Genomic DNA, 14,921 nt, shown 5'->3' on the forward strand with positions numbered 1-14,921 from the left:
AAAAGTTTGTTGACATAATTTTAGAATCCACATTGCAACTAATGTTTAAAAACTACTAGTTGTCAAGCTTTGTGTAATATCAAAGAATATTCACAATTACGTTTAGATAAGGCTATCAAAACATTCTTGGTTTTTTCACTACCTATCAGTGTGAGGATGGATTTTCTTAAAATCCTTCAACCTAAGCAATATACTATTACAGAGGAAGTGAAGAAGCAAATATGAGAACCCAGCTGTCTTCTATCAAAACCAGACACCGAAGATACTTTTAAAAATGTAAAACAATGCTACTTTTCTCATCGTTTTTGTTTTGGAAAATAGGCACTTTTTTCACAAAAATATATTGTTAACAGTAACATGTAATCAGTTTATTATTGTTACTTTAAATGGATTAATAAGTATTTTTTAAAATTCTGCGTTAATTTCTCATAGCGTAACTATAAATAGATATAGCCCCCATAAATAAAAGCTTGCTGGAGTCCTCAGTAATTTTTGAGAGTGTGAAGGGGTTCTGAAACCAAAAGTTTAGAACTTCTTCCTGAACGCAATGAGTGGCTCTAAATCCTGACAGCAAATTAGAATTATGTGGAAAAAAAAAATCTTTTTTTTTTTTTAAATGCCTGGGTCCTGCCCCTAGATCCACTGAATCAGAATCTCAGAGTTTGGGGCTCATGCATAGTTTCTTTTCCCCGAGCTCTCCCAGGAAGTTTTAATGTGCAGCCAGGGCTGAGAACCACTGCCCTACCTTTCTGTTGCATGAATATCAGATAAAGTAGATGAGGTGAGCCTGGAGGAGACAGCTCTTTGGAAGGAGCAAACGCAGATCAATGCTGGGCAGGAGCCATCTAGGGAGCTGACAGCGTTTGGTATTTAACTATAATGAATTCATGAGATCTAGAGAGCCGGAAGGGCAGGCAAATGCTTCCCCATCAGCCTGAAGAAGGATGTGGCTAGTAGGGCCCATCTCTTCCCTGGTAGGGGATGTGAACACCCACTTGCCAGGGGAATCCACTGTCCTTGGTCTGGTGCCAGCAGCTTCCTGACTAGCCCTCAGGTCCAAGGTTTTGTTTCCAGACTGTCTAGTGTGGCTGGATTAACCAGGGGTTAATCTCAAGTCCTCTCCTTAACTTGTGCAGGGAAATACTCACAGTCCAGCAGAGAATGGCAAATCCAAACCAGGCGACCCCCCAGGCATGTCTGTTCATCGGTCCAGAGATGAGTTCGTAGCAGCCCTGGAGGGGCAGGTGATCCCACGTGGGTGTGAGAGGAACCAGAGAGAAAGATGTAAGAGATGGGGGAAAAGCAGATATCTATTTGTATCAATACTCTTCCAAAGTCTAATTTAACATAACCAGGCTATTTCCACATCCCCGTGGACATCCAGGTATTAACAGGGCTCTGCCGAGGGGATAGAAATAATTCTGTTCAACAGCTACTCTATATCACATTATTTTGTGTTTTTATCACTCACTCTAACAAAGGTGCTGCTATTTTAGTCTGACTTTTTTTTTTTAATTGAATACGCGGACACTGTCAAGTATTCTTTTTTTAAAAAACTGTAGTATAAAGTACAATATAAAGTATTCTTAATAAAATTTGAGTATTTTTCTCTCCTAAATTGGTGAGTTGTTTTGAGGGGACAATTACTTTTTAATTTGCTTATTCTTTTTTTTTTTTTTTTTGAAGTTTTATTATTTTTTTTTTTTCAACGTTTATTTATTTTTGGGACAGAGAGAGACAGAGCATGAACGGGGGAGGGGCAGAGAGAGAGGGAGACACAGAATCGGAAACAGGCTCCAGGCTCTGAGACATCAGCCCAGAGCCTGACGCGGCGCTCGAACTCACGGACCGCGAGATCGTGACCTGGCTGAAGTCGGACGCTTAACCGACTGCGCCACCCAGGCGCCCCATGAAGTTTTATTTTTTTTTCAGAGAGAGAGAGAGTGTGCACAAGCGGGGGATGGGCAGAGAAAGACAGAGAGGAGAGAGAGAATCCCAAGCAGTTCTGCACTGCCAGCACAGAGCCCAACACAGGGCTCGAACTCCTGAAACCACAAGATCATGACCAGAGCCAGAACCAAGAGTCAGATGCCCAACTAAGCCACCCAGGTGCCCGTGATTATTTATTCTTTTTTTTTTTTTTTAATGTTTTCATTTATTTTTGAGACAGAGAGAGACAGAGCATGAGCAGGGAGGGGCAAAGAGAGAGGGAGACCCAGAATCTAAAGCAGGTTCCAGGCTCTGAGCTGTCAGCACAGAGCCCGACGCGGGGCTCATACTCACGGACTGTGAGATCATGACCTGAGCCAAAGTCGGACGCTTAACTGACTGAGCCACCCAGGCACCCCTGTTTATGCTTAAAGAAAACTTCTAATCTATGAAAATCAGAGTTGTTTTTTTTTAACCATTAAAAAAAGTCCTGTTTCATGCTTTCATTTGACACTATGTTTCAACATATCTTTATTGGATTCTAGTGAGGGCTTGAAAAGCCATGTGTGCGTGCAAATGATTCATTTTTTATTAATCAAATCGTTCATTCATGCATGCCATAATCCAGAAAGTTTGTATATTTGGCACACTCTGTTCCAGTCACCATGTTAAGTTGGAGTAATACACACACATGGGGCTAGGGCTGCCCTCTGAGTGACCCATGCTAAAGCCCTGGGAGAAGTCTAGGAAATGCAATCACCAGATGATTCCGTGGACTTTCATGTCCAGAGGGAAATGTTCTCCAAAGGCTGACCTTGAAGTTTAGGCCCTGCCCAGTGGCTATAGGTGACTGTTTAAGGTTCCATCTTTTCAGACCCTGTTCCAGTCCCTTGTTAACCCACTTATGCACCCTGCCTTTGCTAAGTACCTCTATTTTCTCCATTTATTCTTCTCTATATTACAGACGTCTCCATTCAACTACATGCTCAAGTAAAAAAATTGAATTATCTTTATTTAAATTTTTTTTAACATTTATTTATTTTTGAGACAGAGAGAGACAGAGCATGAACGGGGGAGGGGCAGAGAGAGAGGGAGACACAGAATCGGAAGCAGGCTCCAGGCTCTGAGCCATCAGCCCAGAGCCCGACGCGGGGCTTGAACTCACCGACCGCAAGATCGTGACCTGAGCTGAAGTCAGACGCTTAACCGACTGAGCCACCCAGGCGCCCTAACTGTTCTTCTCTTATCCAACATCAAATACTCAGGCAAAACTTTTTGGGTCTACTTTATTTTTATTTTTTTAAGATTTTATTTTTAAGCAATCTCTACACCAACATGGGGCTCAAACCTACAACCCTGAGATCAAGAGTAGCATACTCTTCCAACTGAGCCAGCCTGGGTCTACTTTTAAAATATATCTCAGGGACACCTGGGTGGCTCAGTCAGTTAAGTGTTTGACTCTTTGCCTCGGGTCATGATCTCACAATTTGTGGGTGTGAGCCCGTGTTGGGCTTTGCACTGGAAGCATGGAGTCTGCTTGGGATTCTCTCTCTCTCTCTCTCTCTCTCTCTCTGTCTCTCTCTCCCTCTCTCTCTCTTCCTCTCTCTCTTCCTCTCTCTCTGCCCCTCCCCCACTGGTTTCCCCCCTCTCAAAATACATAATACATAAACTTTAAAAACTATATCTCAAATTCAAACACTTACTAACTCCTGCTACCACTTTGGTCCACTATGGTCTCACACCAGAATTACTACAATGGCCTCTTCATTGGTCTCCCTGAGGCCTGAGCCTACTGTTGGCATCCAGTAGGATGCCTTTATATAGTGCCAGAGGGATGCTTATAAAACATAAATCAGATAACTTTAAATCCCTGCTCAAAAGAAATGGCTCTCCGCCACCCTTAAAATGAAATTCTGAGTCCTCGCAATGGCCTGCGGGATACTCTCTGATGCGGCTCTGCCTCTATGACCCCAGCTTCCTCTACCAGAAGCTGTTTCCCTGCAAAGCTAATGAGCTTAAGCTCCAGGGCTGCTTACTTGCAAGACCATTTCAAGGCCTTGCACCTAATTTTGTATGCGTATTTTTAGGTTTTTTTTCCTAAGGGGGATCCTTCCCTGCAGATTCAAGCCCTACAAATTCTAGATCATCTTTGCCTTCTACTCCTCCACTCATTCTGGCCTTGCCATGCTGATGTCCTTGGTGTTCCTCTAAAAAGCTAACAGGGGTGCCTGGGTGGCTCAGTAGGTTAAGCCTCTGACTTCAGCTCACGTCATGATCTCACAGTTATGGGTTTGAGCCCTGCGTCGGGCTCTGTGCTGACACCTCAGAGCCTGGAGCCTGCTTCAGATTCTGTGTCTCTCCTTCTCTCTCTGCCACTCCACTGTTTGTGCTCACTCTCTCTCTCTTTCCAAAATGAATAAACTAAAAAAAATTTAAAAAGCTGAGAATGCTCCCACTTCAGAGCCTTTGCACTTGCTGCTTCTTTTCCTTAGAACTCTCTTCCCCAATCTTCTTTAAGTCAGGGTCTCATTTCCTCACTTAATTCAGAACTCTATGCAGATACTATCTCAACAAAGCCTTTCCTGACCACCATAGAGAAAAAAAAACCCTATCGTTCCTTATATACCTACCCTGCTTTATTTCTGTCTATGGCATTTATCACTACCTGGAATGTATCATGTATTTACTTGGTAACTTGTTTGGTGCCTCCCATACCACAGTGCAAGCTCTGGAGGGCAGGGATCTTATTGTGCTCATTGTTGAATCTCTAGAACCCAGCACAAGTGCCTGGCACAAAATAGGCACCCAATAAACATTGATAGAATGAATGGAACATGATACAAAGAGATGATTATGACAGTATCATTCGTGACACAATAGTTCACAAACACTCCTGTACCCATTACTCACTGATCCTCCTGACAATCCTGGGAGGGGGGTCATTCGTCCTCACATGTACAAAAGCCCACTTATGTCAGGTGCCAGGCACTGGGCTGGACATTCAGCAGTGACAAGACAGACAAGGGTATTGTTCTCATGGAACTCACAGATAAAAGCCCCAGGTTTTTCACCTCTTCTTATTTAGTGCCTTTTCATGATGCCTTTTTATCATTGTAGTGGTGCTTACTTTGGTCTTCCTTAGTTCTGTGATAATGTTCTTGAGGTATAGTGATTAGATAGCACGTAGCATTTCTAGGGCAGTTGGAGCGTGAGTAAGAATACATATACCAGCATCTTACATGCTATATGAAATTCTGGTTTATTTATTTTTTTAAGTTTATTTTGAGAGAGAGAGAGAGAGAGGGAAGAAAGAGAGAGAGAGGGAGAGAGAAGAAGGGCAGAAAGAGAATCCCAAGCAGACTCTGTGCTGTCATCGCAGAGTGCAACATGGGGTTCAAACTCACGAACTGCGAGATCATGACCTGAGCTGAGATCAAGAGTCAGACACTGAACCGACTGAGCCCCCCAGGCGCCCTGGTTGATTTCTATTATCACCACACTTATGATGACATCCCTAATTTTGTTAGCCTTCATTTATGCAGATTTTGAAAAGCCACAATATGGATATGAAAAAGAGTCATTTATCTCTTCAACCACCCACCCACCAAACATTCCCCAATGCCTGCATTGTGCCAGGCAGCCTGTGGGGTACTGGAGACACAGAATGGAGTAATGCATGGTCCTCAAGGGGACTCAGAAAAAAGGAGCCTTGTGAAAAAATACTTACGATATGTCAGCTGCAATGACAGAAGTACAGTGTACGAAGTACTGGGTGGCATATTTTGCTTTGTGGAAAGGGATTGCTATAGGAGAATTAGCAGGACTTATAACGTGGAAAGGATTGTGGTGTGTGGGAATCTGGAGGACCAGGAGGGGGAGAAGTGGAAAGGATTAGAAGATAAGAACTATGTCGAGAGTGAAGAATGAGTGAGATTGAGAAAGTAGGAGCACAGGGAGTTAGAGACAGAAGGAAGTTAGAGACGGGGACAGAGAGAAGAATTTCAGGTCCAGGAACTTGGCAGGAGAGTAGGGTTGCGTGATGATGAGTTTGTAGCTGTGGTGTAGCTGGTGGGTCGGTAAGGAGACGGAAATGTTAAGGACAGGTGAGGCCAAGGAACCGAAAGGGAGAATGTGAGAAGGGTTGTCAAAACTCGAGTGAAGGTCCCTCCCTACTAGAACATCACATGTCCTAGGGAGATAAACTGATTATCTGAGGGCAAATACCCCTTTCTGTCTCTCTCACAGAGATGATATAATTTCTATGTAATTACAGTCCAATCAAGATATGTTTGTGAGGGTCACTGCCAAGGTTGAAATATGGAAAGCATTTTATTACTCCTGAGAGTGATAATTATATTGCATATTGTGATTATAAGGAATAAATAGAATCTTTAGAGCAGTCTGAATGTACCTGATTAAAATGACACTAAAACAATGCTGCTGAAAAGCTAAATAAGGGTTGCTTTGAAGGATTCTGCAAAATAATCTACATCACCCCCACGTCCTTTTCCAGATTAATGCATCCAATCCCAGTCCAGGCACCCTTCCAGATGTGGGATGATGATCAGCTGTACAGTGTCCTTCATTCTGAACGTGCACGTTGCATTATTTACTGCCAGACTAAGGAGTCTGACATTTCTCAGATTATTTAACAAACTGGCACACAACCAACTTTCCTCAAAATGGTAACTCACAAAGCAGTATAAACCTTTCAGAGGCTGGCTACAATGATACAAGGATTCGCGTTGGGCTATTTGGGAATATTTCCAAATTCTTTCTTGGCTTACAGGCTAGGCTCTGGAACCAGACTGCTGGGGTATTAAGCCTGATTCAACCATTTACTAGCTGAGTGACCTTGGGCTAGGTACTTCTTATATCTCTACATCTTAGTTCCTCATCCCTAAAGTAAGAATCATAATGGTGCCTACTTTTTTTTTAACGTTTTTATTTCTTTTTGAGAGACAGAGAGAGAGTGTGCATGTGCGAGAGTGAGCAGGGAAGGGGCAGAGAGAGAGAGGGGGAAACACAGAATCCGAAGCAGGCTGCAGGCTCTGAGCTGTCAGCACAGAGCCTGATGTGGGACTTGAACCCATGGACTGTAACATCACGACCTGAGCCAAAGTCAGACGCTCAATGAACTGAGCTACCCAGGTGCCCCCTACCTTTGACCTTTAAAGGAGTTAATATACATATGGTACTTGGAACAGTGTCTGGCTTTAGTAAGTACTCAATAAATGTTAGTTTTCAGGATCATTATATCATTCTCATCAGTCTGGAAACACTCAAAAACCATCTGTAACCAAATCACCAATCTAATATTTTATTAAGACTATCCTAGGGGAACCTAGGTGGCTTAGTTGGTTAAGCCACTGACTCTTGATTTTGGCTTAGGTCATGATCTCATGGTTCATGAGATTGAGCCCCATGTTGGGCTTCAAGCTGACAGGGTGGAGCCTGCTTGGGATTCTCTCTCTCTCTCTCTCTCTCTCTCTCTCTCTCTCTTCCCCTCCCCCACTCACATGCTAGCTTTCTCTCTCTCTCTCAAAATAAAAAAATAAACATGAAGAAAAGTATTATCCTATATTATCACTGAATAAGGAATGTAGTTATATAATTACTGCATTTACCATCAGCAATTGCCATTGCTTTGCAAATTAGCAAAGCATTCTCTCTTTATACACCCCTTCCAATTTACATTTTGCAAAAATAGAGCAAATCTTTGCTTAATGTAAATAGTTTTTGAAATACCAGTACTAGGGGTCCCTAGGTGGCTCAGTTGATTAAGCATTTGACTTCGGCTCAGGTCATGATCTCTTGGTTCATGGGTTTGAGCCCTGCCTTGGGCTCTGTGCTAACAGCTCAGAGCTGGGAGCCTGATTCAGATTCTGTGTCTCCCTCTCTCTTGTCCCTCCTCTGCTCATGCTCTCTCACTCTCTCTTTCTCTCTCTCTCAAAAATAAACGTTAAAAAAAATTGAAACACCAATTCTATACATTGTGCAAATAGTTTGCATTTAAAAAAGTTGGACTTTGTTATTGCAATTCTCATGTTCTGTCAATTCTTTTAATATGTAGATTTTCCCAGATCACCCTGCTAATCTTAGCATCCATATTTTACTACCAGAGAAGGAAATAATTGACAAAAGGTTTAGGAAAAAGGATGCAGAATTCTTTGAGAGACTATTACCTACAGTTAAGCAGTATTTCCCTCATGAAGAGCAGGAAACCTGGCCGGTCTGGGGTGGCGAGGACTCACCTGCTTGTGGTAGTAACCAGGCACTCCTAGCTTGCAGGCCTCCAGGTTGAGAGGTTTTTTAAGACTGTCCATCACACAGCACTGACGAGGCCAGGGATAGTCGGCATCATTATTCTCGGTCCGGAAGGCAGACGTATATTTCTGCCAGTCTGATGGACCATTTACACCACAGCAATTGTCCTGTCAGTGGAAGAGAGATACAAAATTCTCTTTCATGGTCCTTGCTAGAGCCATCAATGTAGCAACTGAGATTTTATGGACAAGGAAGATACGGAAAGTATACCATATCTTGCGTTTACTAAAATTCCCCAAACAGGGGTGCCTGGGTGGCTCAGTCGGTTGAGCATCTGACTTCAGCTCAGGTCATGATCTCATGGTCTGTGAGTTCGAACCCCGCGTTGGGCTCTGTGCCAATAGCTCAGAGCCTGGAGCCTGTTTCGGATTCTGTGTCTCTCCCTCTCTCTCTGACCCTCCCCTGTTCATGCTCTGTCTCTCTGTCTCAAAAAAATAAATAAATGTTAAAAAAAAATTAAGAAAAAAACAAAATGAAAATAAAATAAAATTCCCCAAACAAGAGCTGAGGGTATTAATAACTTACGTTTTAGAGGTTGGAAAATACTTCAACATTTGTTACTTTACTAGCTATTGATGAGCTCCATGGCCTTTGATGAGTTCAACTCCCTATGCCTCATTTTCCTTAACTGTAAAACATGGCCTAGTTTCCTTAACACAGCCCATGGTCCTCAGAGTTTCAGTGACGATTAGTTAATGCACCTAATCTGTTTCGTACAATGCCTGGTCCATAGTAAACCCTTGCTAAATGTTAATTATTATTAATATGAATATCTTGATACAGCAGTGTGAGAGAGCTATAATTATTCTCATGACATATGAGCAAGTCAAAAATCAGAAAATTAAAACTTCTAGTGGTGAAGAAATTAGGAATAATTCTTATTTACATTTCTATATTTTTAACATTTTCTAAAGTAATTATGTATGACTTTAATAATGGGAGAAAAAAATAACCAAAACCTGGTGGCACACAGCTATGTCTCTACATAGGAAACGAAGATCAGTGAACACATAGCTAATGTCCTCACAACCTGGATAGAGTTGAGGTTCAGGGATGAAACATACTTCACATCATTTCCCTTCCTTTTTCCAAATTCTGTTCAAATGTTTCAAGGGGAGGAACTTAAAACTACAGGCCCCTCTCAACGTTTAGAATAAATACTTCGCAACAAACTTGATGATAAATCAGCTGTCTTTAAAGCATGTCCTATTTTGCTACTGGATTATGGAAAATCTCTCACCAAGGGAAATAAGTATCCTGCATTTTGACCTGAGACTTTTGGGGGAAGAATGGTTAAGTTTGAGCCAGGATTATTTTAGACTGTGTTTTTAAAAGTTGGTAAGAAGGTTTTTCAAAATATGTGGGCATTCCCATTTCCATTCAGAGGGCTTAGTTCTTGTTAAAAGAGTGGAAAAAGTACGTGACCTATGGTCAGAAGAGTGATAGAAAGTAAAAAAAGTGTCCAATGAATTGGAGGTTCTAATGGGGTAAAAAGAATTATTGGAATAGGAATATTCAGATAAATGAAGGAAATGATAGAAGATAGAGGGTAAAGAGACATTAAAGAAGGCACAGAGGCTATATGGGAGTTTGCTGATGATGTACTGTAAGCAGGTAGAGGGGAGGGGAGAGAGGGGGCAGTGTGAGAGATGGGTCAGATTCAGGTTTATGTAGGGATAAAAGTTTACAAAGGCAGTAGGGGTGATTATGGATATTCTGAAAGACTTGGATTTTTGATGATATTTAAGATAAACTTGCATATAAGGTATGATGGCCAGTTAGAGAAAAGTGGGCATTCAAATCAATTCATACCCCATGGTCCTTAGGAGGACTAGCCCATAGGTACTAAATAAGCAAAATAGGGAATGATTGCCACTTGAGTTCACTGTGGTGTGGAGGAAGCAAACTTTTTCTTTTAATGTAAGTGATGCCTGAGTTCTAAGAGGCAGCATGTGCCTCTAGATTTCTTAACAATGTCATTATCCCTAAATAGAAGTTAATCAACATCATGGATTGAGAATAAAATAGAGATCTTGGGGTCCCACTCAGTGATGTGCACACAAGAGGCATAGATGAGAGGAATACATGAATTTGTCTATGTCCAGTCTCTTTTTGAAGGAAACGGCCTAGAGACTGTGGTCCCCACACTTTGACTTCACTTCCAACCACATCTTCACACCTGGATACTGGAGTCTCCCCAAGACTGCAGGCATTACCTGGAGCATGAGTCTGTCCCAGGTCTTGGTGACTCCATTGTTTTTCCATTGGTCGTCATTGTTTGGAGGGCTATTATTTTGGTACCTCTCCAGCATCTGCTTCAGGAAGAGGTTGGGCGTGAACTATGGTAGGAGGAGGCAACACAAGAAGAAGAGTTAGCACACTCATCCCCAAGGAAGCAAAATGATTTGCTCTGCCTGTTGCTGGGGGCACTGAACGTTATCTTCTGGAGTAAAACTGCTGGAGTAAAACTGTGCTCAGAGGCACCAAGAAGGGTGGTGCATGTGGGAGGTTGCTCTGCATGTCTGAAGTCCTTATGAGGGGGAATTTAAAGCCTACCATCCTCAAAGAAATCCCAGTGAGACTAGGGCAGGGGGCAGGCATCGTAGGGTGGCTTGAACTGGGAAATGGAGAAAAGGAGAGAATGAGGGATGCTGAATTGAGAGGAAGTCTTAGATGCTGTGGATTATTGCCCATCCTGTTGGAGGGCTAGAGGCTACTGCATTGTGGGGAAGAGCACAACAGTACAAGCTTGGGTCCTGGAGTCGCTCTGCCTGGACTCAGCATTCTTCTCCTTCCCTTACCAGTTGTGTAACCTTGGACAAGTTACTTCACCTTTTTAAGTCCCATTTTTTTTTTTTAAATCTATAAAATGACCACAGTGATAATACCTACTTCATAGAGTTCTTATGAGGATTAAGTAGTTATATATTTAAATTTTTTTAATGTTTATTTTTGAGACAGAGACAGAGTGAGAGCCGGGGAGGGGCAGAGAGAGAGGGAGACACAGAATCCAAAGCAGGCTCCAGGCTCCGAGCTGTCAGCACAGAGCCCGACGCGGGGCTCGAACTCACACACCGTGAGATCATGACCTTGAGGCAAAGTCGGATGCTTTGCCACCCAGGTGCCCCAAGTAGTTATGTATTTAATATTAATGCACATATTGGAGTGCCTGGTACAGTGTAAGGGCTTAATACATGTCAGCTCTTATATTGTTATGATGATAACAGTGATTCATGTGATCATTTTTGCTCTGTGCTTTTTGTGATTGTACTCACAAAGTCTCGTTGTGTTGCTGCTGTGATACAAGATGCCACTTCAAAGCCATATACGATAAACATCAGAATGAAATACTGGAAGGGAAACAAATTAAAAAAAAGAATTACATGTATCTCCAAAGAGAATTAAAAAAAATTGTTATATTCTTTCAGCATATTCATCAAAGTGTAACCATCTAATCAATAATGAAATCATTCAACAAACCTTCATTGATCAGCTGCTTGGAGCAAGTCTGGGTGCTAGGTGTTAGGTGCTAATCAGCTCAATTCTCTCCTTATCCCCAGACAACAAATGGCTATTGAATACAGAGCTTTCTCAGTCCAGTATATCCTATATTTCTACTTTAACTGAGAAAAACAAATACAAGAGAATGAACTGGGGTGTGCGTGCGTGCGTGTGTGTGTTCAATGGCTGGCAAAAGAGTTTTGGTGGATCGGACACTATGTACAGCTTCAAAAATCCCCTCATTAAGATAAATTTTCTTTATGGTTTACTGGAAATTTAGAATTACAAAGGTCAGAAAAAGATGATCGGATCGTGTTTAATATCCATTGTCCCTCCTGACAAGGGTCCTGAGAGGAGCAGGCAGCCTCCAGGTACACAGCTCTTCACCGGCATTCTTCTCTCAAGCCCCACCCTTCCAGTTATGGGCCAGGCGAGTGGAACAGACCTTGCTGTGTGGTGTTGCTCTCATGTGTGTGTGTCCACACTCACATGCGTGCATGCACGTGTTCACGTGATGCCTCCCCACCACGCAGCCCCTGTTTGTGACTGGAAAATATCTGAACAGCAAGTTGCCTCTGAATCAGGGATGGGAACTATTTGTGAGGGTCTGTCTTAGCTTTCCTCAGCCTTGCACATTCACTGTTGGTCCCCTGCTGCAGTGTCCGTGGGGGAGGGCAAGGAAAACGGTCCTCTCTCCCTGGGCAGGGGCAGCTGGGCAGCTCTCTGAGCAGGACCCTCTGCTGCCCTAATTACTCAGCTTGGATAAAGGCTCTGGCTGGAGCAGAAGCACCTTCAGAGGCCTCAGAACATTTGCTGCCTTGTTCTTTGTCAGAGCTTTGTGTTATGGGTGCCTGGCTGGCTCAGTCCATAGAGCATGTGACTCTTGATCTCGGGGTTGTGAGTTTGAGCCCCACGTTGGGTGTAGAAATTACTTAAGAGTAAAATCTCTGAAAGAAAAAAAAGAGCTTGATGACTCTTGGAGAGGCTCAGAAACCCCTTAAAGACACTCCAGACAGGAGGCCCAGGGTTCAGGTGTTTTCTCTGTCAGCCCCTTGGAAGGGGCACTGCTCCTTTTCTCTGCAGGGCACGGTGAACAATGTTTACTTCTGGCTGTGTCAGGAATACATGGAGGGCCCAAAGTGAGACCAGGATGCAGGTGAAGCTGGTCTCTGAGGACACCTGCCCCTCCTCTCCCTTTGCCTGCATTGTTGTCCCCACCCAAAAAAAGTGGGTGCTTTTGCCCTGGAACTTAACTCACACTAAAGGAATCAGAGAATGTAAAAGTTCTGCATTCCCTGGGTGCCAGGACAATGTTTAGATCACAGGAAAAGTAAACCGACAAGCACTTTAAGTTGCTGGGCTTGTTCCATAAAGATGTAACTCAGGTCCTTCAGCATTTGGGTAGGAGAGTTATTTCAGGGTGGGGAGTGGGGGTGGGACCCCACCACAGTGTGAGAAACCATTGACCTGAGCGTGGGGGGCAGAGAATAGAGGTCTAGACCCAATACCAAGGGTTCTTAGCTCAGCTGGTTGCAAATCTGCTTCCGTCTACAAAGGGAGGGCATGACTGTCTGTGGCTTGGGGCAGAAGCTTCTCTGTGGGTGCACAGTGTTAGAGCCTCCACAGGCAGATGGAGCTGAAGCTGAACTCTCTAGTGCTGTGCATCAAGGTTTCCCAGGGGCCCTGAAAAGCAGAGTGAATGTATAATGTAGGAAATGCAGGTCATTATACAAAATCATCAGCCTTGGGCTCAAAAATGTCTGAAAAAGCTCATGCATTCTCTTAAAAATTCATGCATATTTTGTATTTTATATCCTAAAATATCACTGATTAATATTAAAATAATACTTTAAACTATTTGTTGTCAAGAGAAAAACTCTAGTTATCAAACTCTCACTCTGTCTCTGCTTTGGCCTATGTAGCTCCTGGCTGAACCCACTGGCTGCAGCTTGTTGGAGAAGCACAGATCTGGAAAATACTCAACAGGGTCACCATCAGGTTTCTCTCCTTTGGGTTCTCTGTACTGGAATCTTCTGGACTTGCAATAGTGGAGGGCATCTCTGCCCCCAAAATGGTCAAGCTTCGCTGCAGGGAGAGTGTTTCCTCCTTCTCTCCCCTTACCTGTCTCTCTCTGCTCCCACTTAGCCCACTAAGAGCCAAATCACTATGCTCAGGGAAGAAGAAAAGAATCCATCGAAATAGGCCCAGGAGGCAACCGTAGAGTTTTAAGCTCTCACCGCCAGCAGAATTTTCCTGTTGGACTTCATGATGCCTACAATGCCTAGAACGGACAGGCAGAAGAGGCAGATGCCAACAAACATGCCAATCCAGGCTGCCCCATAGATGTCATCATTGTCAGTGGCTTCGAGCAGCGGGTAGAGGCTATGCTGGTCGGATACAAAGAAGATGCACTCTGCAGTCAGGGCGATGCCGCACATCTGGGGGCAGAGGGCATTCTGTCAGGCTGGTAGCACAACAGCGTTGGAAAAGGGATGCAAAAGTGTGGGGAGGGGTTAGTAAGAGAGTCTAACTCCATCTCTGCAAAGGCTCAAAGCAATGAACTGAGACTCATCTCCAGAAAATCAAACTGCTCCTTCCGTCCTATTACTAGGGTGTATGCCTCCTCCCACCTGTCACTCTGTCTTACTGCTATTTGGGGGAAAGACCCAGGCAATTTCAGACCATCTAAAGTCTGTGGGGCACGAACCACTCAAACAACATCTTGTATGAACAGAGCCTCCCACCCCAACTCCTACGGTCCTTCGTCCCAATTCCTGGATTATAATATTTAGACTAGTCTTTGTCTGGCACTGAGCATTAGCACTGGAAGTGACCTTGGTGGTTATCTTTCCCACCCTCTGCATTTTATTGATGAGGGACCTTGTCCTTGAAAGCTGATAACTTGTCCAGAGTCATGGAGTCAGAGGCAGGGCTGGGCCAAGACCCAGAGATCATGACTCTCAAGCGCTCTGTCAGCACACTGAGCCCACACAGCCTGACCTCTGAGCCACTCTCCCATCCTGGTACTGGCCTCTGTATGATAAGGACAAGTAAATGCAAACATCTGTCCCCAACAGCCTTAACAGCACTGTTCCATGCAAATCAAATCAAGGCGAAATAGGAAAGAAACACCGAAGTGTGTGTGTGGTGGCAATGTTTGCACA

The 14,921-nt window shown here is 43.6% G+C and overlaps 1 protein-coding gene across 3 annotated transcripts in view; it reads right to left on the reverse strand.

Annotated features, from left to right (window-relative positions):
* The window catches only part of UPK1B (uroplakin 1B), a 31,057-nt gene that overhangs the window by 3,448 nt on the left and 12,688 nt on the right, over positions 1-14,921 (reverse strand). For 2 of the 3 annotated variants that reach the window (XM_086675362.1, XM_025913532.2), the window contains 5 exons: positions 13,995-14,195; positions 11,532-11,606; positions 10,473-10,595; positions 8,184-8,363; positions 1,149-1,232 (listed from right to left, as the gene is read on the reverse strand). In XM_086675362.1, coding sequence (XP_086531488.1) covers positions 1,149-1,232; positions 8,184-8,363; positions 10,473-10,595; positions 11,532-11,606; positions 13,995-14,195 — 663 coding nt within the window. The remainder of the gene's footprint in view (positions 1-1,148; positions 1,233-8,183; positions 8,364-10,472; positions 10,596-11,531; positions 11,607-13,994; positions 14,196-14,921) is intronic. The other variant, XM_086675361.1, reaches the window with a different exon arrangement.

This window comes from Puma concolor, chromosome C2 (assembly GCF_028749965.1).
Source record: "Puma concolor isolate L17-30 chromosome C2, mPumCon1.1.hap2, whole genome shotgun sequence".
In the NCBI taxonomy this organism is placed as follows: Eukaryota; Metazoa; Chordata; class Mammalia; order Carnivora; family Felidae; genus Puma; species Puma concolor.